The 7,840-nt window shown below is 31.1% G+C and overlaps 2 protein-coding genes across 2 annotated transcripts; both read right to left on the minus strand.

Moving 5' to 3' along the window:
* Positions 1 to 992: 992 nt before the first annotated feature.
* Positions 993 to 3,183, minus strand: LOC146531549 (alpha-(1,3)-fucosyltransferase C-like). Its single transcript, XM_085198362.1, has 2 exons — positions 2,015 to 3,183; positions 993 to 1,295 (listed from the first exon to the last, which is right to left on the minus strand). Exons 1-2 carry the CDS (start codon positions 2,962 to 2,964, stop codon positions 1,016 to 1,018), a joined length of 1,230 nt encoding a protein of 409 aa, XP_085054488.1. The 5' UTR covers positions 2,965 to 3,183; the 3' UTR covers positions 993 to 1,015.
* Positions 3,184 to 3,900: 717 nt separating this feature from the next.
* Positions 3,901 to 5,684, minus strand: LOC146531550 (alpha-(1,3)-fucosyltransferase C-like). Its single transcript, XM_085198276.1, has 2 exons — positions 4,643 to 5,684; positions 3,901 to 4,321 (listed from the first exon to the last, which is right to left on the minus strand). The coding sequence occupies exons 1-2, from the start codon at positions 5,614 to 5,616 to the stop codon at positions 4,054 to 4,056; spliced, it is 1,242 nt and encodes a 413-aa protein (XP_085054402.1). The 5' UTR covers positions 5,617 to 5,684; the 3' UTR covers positions 3,901 to 4,053.
* Positions 5,685 to 7,840: the final 2,156 nt, after the last annotated feature.

The following is a 7,840-nucleotide window of genomic DNA, read 5'->3' on the forward strand; positions in this document are numbered from 1 at the left end:
ACAAATATACTAGTCCTTAATGTACTCCCAATATATACTTACATTTATTTTCTAAGATATTTAAAGATATTAACATGATATGTTAAACAAAATCCACTAAAAGGATTTGCAGATGTAAACGCTACAAGAGACGTGAAAGCTCGAACTTTCAAAAGAAAAGTTAATACTTCAAAGAACGTCATTTGGCAAATTCGTCCTTTACGATCGTAATCTTCGGGCCTCTGGAGCTGTGGCTTATCCCCTACGAACTTGGACGAAGAACGGTAATGAAAAAGTTTTAATAAAAAAAATCTTCATTGTATGGGAAGCACTCTTCTACATATGCCTTTTAGAAGTAGCTACTGATGTATGCATATATGTACTTACTATAAAATATTTACATAAATTGTAGCATATGTGTTATTCTGATGTAAGCTTAGTAAGTATAATTTCATCTGAAACTGTTTAGTAATTTTTACATGTAAGTGGAACAATCGGACACGTCTGCCGCATGCCTGAAGAGTCTTGGGCGAAATCTTCTACCAGATGGATTCCAAGCTCTAAAAGGAGAATTGGCAGACCAAAACGGAGATGGCGAGACGAGCTGGACCATTATAGGCCTGACTGGTGCTCAATAGCACGATATATACCAGAATAGAAGAAGTGGAGTGAGGCCTTTGCCCAACAATGGGATGGTGCAGGCTAGGGAAAAAAAAATTGGAACAAACATCACAAACATTCACATTTCACAATAGGATAGGATGTATCAACAAAACAAATTAAGTTTAACTTTTTGATGATTTTAAACACTAAACTTGATAGTTGCATATTCATTTCATTTACTAGAACGAAAAACACGAAAATAATTAATATTCTATAATATAAAATGAAAATAATTCAAATATAAACATTTTCCCAAGTGGGGATCGAATCCACAAACATCCTATTAAAGCTAGAGGTCGCACAATTGCACCACGATGACCTCTATACTATTAATTATATTATCAGTCTTTATATAAAATTACATTTTATTAAATTAAATTCCATCGGTACATCTATTGGGTGGATCCCACCAACGTCTAAAGTCTTTATATATTGTAGTTCTTTTCACTTCATTTTCTTTATTTAACATAGCACAAAAAGCACAATAGTCATCAGTTTCCTCGCTTTCAGATCTATAATGATAAGTATAATGATTTCTCCATTTAAAATATTTAGCGTATAGTTCTGGATTTTTTATTAACTCGTTCATTTTCAGAGCTAACCTTGCTGGTCCGAGCTCTTTGGCATTTAAGTAAATTCCATCAGGCATGAACCTAAAATCACAATTAATATCATAATTTTGGTTGTAAAAAAAATGGGAGTATCTAATAAGTTAATTAAATTGAAATCATAAGAGTGGTATAATATATGTAAATAAACAAACCTAGACAAATATATTACAAGTGCAAGTAAAGTTTACTAGTAAAGTAAATGACTCTAACAGAGAACAAATATAAATATTTTCTTACATCGTCTATCTGTAACATCTTACAAACATTACAAAAACATTTTTTTATGGACCTCTTTAATGTCTGCGCTTATTTGAAATGTAAACTACATTCCACATGGAGTTTATTAGATAGACAATTTCAAAGAATGAAGAGAAATGTAATCAGCATCATTCTTTACATTTTAAAGTTATTCTTTTTTCCAGGTCCCGCATGTTGCATGGTAGGCAGGGACAGCCTAGTGTTAAGACACTCCGCTCCCTACTTTCCGCTGAATTCTAAAGGGCTTGCCTAATGAGTAGTCGAACTCAACACCGTGCTTTGCTTCGACATCAGATCGGATAAATGAAAATATTCATTATTTCATTTCCTCAAGTGGGAATCGAACCCACGACTATTACATATCACACGCTTATGCTCCTGCGCTGTTATTGCGAAATATGCTTTTAATATTGTAAAAATACTCAATAAGAACAGAAATTTTACTGTTATATTACTCAACTTTACATAAAACAAAAATATCACAAGCAATCTCAATAAAATACCTCGTGTAGTTCGCTCCACCATACACAATTGGTATTGCATAGTTATTCAATCCAAGTAATATTTTCTCCGTAACATAATCTTCAGAGAAGGAATTCTCTAATGCCAGATAGAAATAATAATTCTCTTTAATTAATTTATTGCATTTATCACTATCTCTAGGACAAACCTTGGAACTGCACTCTCCATATATATCAACTGTCAAATTATACTTTGACAGTCGTAGTTTTAGCTGTTGTGCAAAATACTCTCTTTTACTTCTTGTATAGCAATTTGACACAAACCAAGCTGCCGCTTTTCTTTTATTTTTCAATATTTTCTTTGTATGATCATTAATTGGTGACATATTTTCCAATTTCGTCCAATGCATCTCTTTCTTGGGTCCAATTATATTTTTCTCCAAATCACGTATTGCCATGTAGCCCCAATTCACATCAGAGTTAAGCTTGTAACTCCAAGTCCAATTATAATATCCATCAAAACGGTTAGTGCAAATGGGGTAGTTGTCAGCTGATTCAATGCTAGACAGTACAAATTTCTGGTGAATCGACCGCCTGATTGGTAATTGATATCTGTGTCCATATTTGTGGAGGAATCGCGCCTCTGGAGCAGCAAAGACGACAGCGTCAAATTTCGTATAATCACCCAGATACGAACGGTTGTCTGTCACGTAACAATTAATGTACGTACAATTTCTGGATATGAAACCCTCTTGCCCAACCCCCATATAGACAAAAGGTATATTTTTTGAGGATGTCCATTGTAAAATGTGTTTCAAATTTTTATTACTATCGTTATCTTCATTAGTAGCTTCAAGATGTCTTTTCCGCAATAGCACATTATCCTCTTCATAATTAATATATTTTATGTCAATAAATAATTTGTACATAAAAAAAACTATTGAACTAAATAGAAAATATACAAAAAGTTTAGTAGCGATGTTATTTTTCATGTTTTTAGAATTATTTTTTGTGAATGCTATAGCAGCGGTCCGCGTTTATGAAGCGACTGGCTGTTTGTAACAACTATGTGAAAAAGGTAAACAAATAAAACGAAATGGTATGAAGAATGTGTTCTGTTCAATTTGCAGGTAACAAATTTAATAAGTAAACTTTGGATTTTTGTAGTTGAAAAATTTATTTTTAGGTACGAGGAAAAAGTTAACCTTACAGCTTAGATACCTAATTTTAATATGTTACATTTTTAATATATATTCCATAATTTATTTATTTTTTTCAATAAAAAAGGAACTAAACAGGAAATTTACGTTATGCATGATAGAAACAACTTTCGGTAAAGATATTTATATTATATTATATATTTAATAAGTTAATTAAGAAAACGGTATCCTACTAAATTATTTTTAAATGTGTACCATTTTTTAAATAAAATATAAAAATAAATTAAAAAAAACGTACAAAAAATCTAAACGCTACGTAACATTTTAACTGATACAAAGTAAATTTTACTAAATACAAATATGTATTTACAGAAAAATTAAGCAAGTACAGATTCCCTTTGTTTATCGCTCTCTATGAAATAACTAACAGCAAACCAAATGAAACCCAAATTTCTTGACAACGAATTATTTCCATTAATATGTGGTTCGCTACATTTCAGTAAGCTATAGATTTTATTGATTAGGTAATCTAATGACCTTAATCCGAGATAAAAAAATACAAAATTCTTATATAAAAACTAAGTTAAAGCTTATTTTTAAATACATAAACAAGTTTATACCAATCTTTTTCAACATTTTAATAGGATATATCTTAAAGGTAAACTTTCATCATATTTCATTGATAATATTATCGAGCAATAAATTTCTTTGATAATATCTACCTTGTTAGCACTGAACATGTACCATAAATACTGTGATAAACCTTATATTATTTAGAATTAAATACAGTATAATCATAATAGTTAAAAAATAAATAGAATATACGTTATACACTCCAAATTCATACTTAGACACCTAATTAACCATTTTATTTACACTTTAAATTCATCCACACATCAAATTCGCAATACAATTATATAATTAACATCGATTAGGGGGATCCCACCACGACCTAAAATTCGGATATGTTGAAATTTCTTTAACAAGGTTTTCTTCATTTAGCATTGAACAAAATCTGCAATAGTCGTCGGTTTCAACACTCTCATGTCTTAGGTGATACGAATAATGATTTTTCCATCTGAAGTACTCAACATATAGGTCAGGATTTAAAATTAATTCATTCATTTTATCAGCTAACTTTTCTGCCCCTAGTTCTCTTGCGTTCAAATATATTCCATCAGGCATAAACCTGAAAAATAGATTTTTAAAGAATGTATACGCATTCATCAAAATTGCATTAAATATTTTTTTATAAGCTTCACCCTGTATCCCGACAGCAGGGTAGGCAGAGGGAACCTAGTGTTAATGCCGCGCTTTGCCTCGACACTAGAGCGAAGAAATGAAAATATATATTTTATTTATATTATATTTTATATATTTTAAAATATATATCTTCGCTTCGAAAATATATATTTAATTTCCTTGCGTAGGGATCGAACCCACCACCAGTCGCTTTAACAGTCACGAAATTTAAACATAACGTATGCACACTTAAAAAAATATTAATTACCTTGTATAATTAGCTGCTCCGAAAACAATCGGTACTGTGTTGTGTGTTAATGGATATATTATTTTCTCAGTCACATAATCTGGTGAAAATGAATTTTCAAATGATAAATAAAAATAATAATCAGCCTGAAGCAGTTCATTACACTTCTCCTCATTGTCTCGTGAACACTTCATGTTCCCGCATCCTCCATATATATCAACGCTCAAATTATATTTCTTCAGCTTCTCTTGCAAATCTCTTACAAAATGTTCTCGTCCACTTCTGGTTCTACAATTGGAGACAAACCATGCTGCTGCTTTTGTTTTGGATTTTAGTTTTTCTTTAAACTCTTCACTGACTGGATCCATTTCTGCTAGTTTCATCCAGTGCATATCTGTGTTTGGTCCTATAAGATTATTTTGTGCATCTCTTATAGCCATGTATCCCCATCTTGCTGTCGAATCTGTTTTATAGGTCCAGGTCCAGTTGAAAAAGTTATCTAGTCTATTAGAGCAGATAGGATAATTGTCTGCTGACTCTATTGTAGCAAAGGCATATTTTTGATGTGGAGATCTCTTCGCTGGTAAAGATGCTTGACTCATGCGTACCACCTCTGGTCCAGCAAAAGCAATTACATCAAATTTGGTCACATCACCGAGATATGATCTATCTGCAGTGACATAACAGTTTTTATAGACACAGTTTCTTTCATAATAGCCCGTTTGTCCTAAACCCATGTATACAAATGGAACACCTCTTGGACTGGTCCATTGTAAAATATATTTCATTTCCGAATTTGGTTTCAAAGTTGTTTTCGGTATAGCATTATATAATTTTTGGTTCACTTCTGGCTGTTCCGATACAGTGGTTCTCATAAAGGAATATATATTTTCTTGGAATGTAATGTTAACATTTCTCATCCAAAGAAACAGAAAATATATTGAACTGATTACAGCTATAAAGAAAAAAGTTTTCACTGATATATTAAAACGCATTTTCACAGTTTAATGCAAGTCACAAATAGAAACACATCACTCACTTCCGCTTATGTTAATCTACGAGTAAGTCCGACGTCTAACACATATTATTGGCATATAAAAAGTTTTATAAACTTCAGTTATCATTGATAGAATATCTTATCTATTGTATGGTATCTGCCATAGCCATGATACAATTTGACGAAATATGTTCGAAAAATCAATTAAATAAAGATTGTTTTTTATCTATATTTATCTATATATTTGAAACCTTTGAAGCAATCGGCAAAATGGTTTTCTTTTAAAAAGGAATAATTAAACATGTTTTAGTATGTATGCGTATATATATGTAATATGTATATATGTGGATAGCTTTCATATCTTCACAGACAAGTGTTTAAGTAGTTTTCCGCAATATTATTATGATACGATTGTAAAGAAATCAAACACCTCGAGGCTTTCACAGAACTTATATTTCTTCCAGGGCTAGATACAATTAGGCTTGTACAATTTATATCACAGGACTTTTACAGAACTTATACTTCTTCCAGGGCTAGATACAATTAGGCTTGTACAATTTATATGACAGGACTTTTACAGAACTTATACTTCTTCCAGGGCTAGATACAATTAGGCTTGTACAATTTATATGACAGGACTTTTACAGAACTTATACTTCTTCCAGGGCTAGATACCATTAGGCTTGTACAATTTATATCACAGGACTTTTACAGAACTTATACTTCTTCCAGGGCTAGATACAATTAGGCTTGTACAATTTATATGACAGGACTTTTACAGAACTTATACTTCTTCCAGGGCTAGATACCATTAGGCTTGTACAATGTATATCTTAAATTATAATACAATATTTTATTCTAGAGGACCACTTTCCTCTTCAGCTCCAAATCTAATAATGCGCATCAGAATTTTCAACACATCAAGCGTCGCGCTAGTTCTATGTATAAATTTTCAAATATATCTTTTTATTAAACAAAGAGGTTGATTTACATTTTTCTATAACAAATTATCGTAAATATAAAAACTATTTATATAAAATCATTACATTCGGCCATCCGACTTCGTGCAATCTCCCGATGCACGACTACTCACAAAAACAGTACAAATCAACAATGTATTATTATAAACTCATTACATTCGGTCGATTACAAATAATATATGTATTGATATTGCCGCAGCCTACTTCACATCACTAGTTTCAACAAATATACAACTAATTAAATCATTGCGTCTTGAGCTAGTACAATCATATTATAACAAAATGCGCAATAGATACTAGACTTAACATATAATTTACAAAAAATAATTACTTTTGAGACCAGAAGACTTTTGGAGTTCTCTCAGAAGTTTAACCATATTATGTACATATAACGAAATTGCAACTTATCGCTGCGTGGAAGAATTACGAGAAAATCTATCAATAAATAAAAGATGTTTTGTTAAAATGTTGTCTGTCGGTTTTGTCGGTTTATGTGTCCTTGCGTTTGTCTGTACGCATATCCTGAGATTATGAACACTTTAAACATTTTTAGTAATAAAAGTTGAGCAAGTAAAGAAATATGTAGTATAAAGTTTAGTTTCGACTTAAAGTAACATCAATAATCATACACACAAATATAAATATTATGTTCTAATGTCCACTGGCTACATGTTTGTTTATCTCTACGTATATTGCACTCTTTACGTACATACTATTTAAAGTTTATTTCTTGCTGTTACCTATTATTATCTGTCAGTTCCGTTATTGAACTTTAATTTCACTCTTAAATATATAAAATAATAAGGATAGCGTATTTATATTTGAAACTCCGCTAAAATTACAAATATCCTACGAAATACTTTATTATCCATCATCAAATAAAGTGTAGTAAAAGAAAATGCTTCACATAAGAAAATGCATAGCAGGCGGCCTTATCGCTGTAAGCGATCTCTGCCAGGCTACCTTAAGGTGCACTCGGAAGTGTATGTCAATCGGTAGCCTACCGCTGCTTTATATCCTTATACACATACGTAATATATCCTATTATATTGTATAGAATTATTAATTATAATAAAATATAATTTCTAATGTCAACAAATATATATAAATACGGTCACGTTAATTTGTAAAGAAAAGGATACAAAAACTTAAATATGTCTAGGTCTAGGTCTAGGTATAAGGATACCTAGGAAATATTATTAAGCAATTTTAATTAACACAATAGATGTATGATGATAAGTA

The sequence above is a fragment of the Heliconius melpomene genome, chromosome 15, assembly GCF_056956725.1.
Source record: "Heliconius melpomene rosina isolate 202511_hmr_F chromosome 15, ASM5695672v1, whole genome shotgun sequence".
Lineage (NCBI taxonomy): Eukaryota > Metazoa > Arthropoda > Insecta > Lepidoptera > Nymphalidae > Heliconius > Heliconius melpomene.

Coding starts and splice junctions, on each gene's coding strand:
- LOC146531549 (XM_085198362.1), bottom strand. CDS start 2,964: ATGAAAAATAACATCGCTACTAAACTTTTTGTATATTTTCTATTTAGT. Junction 1,296..2,014: donor GGTGGAGCGAACTACACGAG/GTATTTTATTGA, acceptor TTGTGATTTTAG/GTTCATGCCTGATGGAATTT.
- LOC146531550 (XM_085198276.1), bottom strand. CDS start 5,616: ATGCGTTTTAATATATCAGTGAAAACTTTTTTCTTTATAGCTGTAATC. Junction 4,322..4,642: donor GGAGCAGCTAATTATACAAG/GTAATTAATATT, acceptor TCTATTTTTCAG/GTTTATGCCTGATGGAATAT.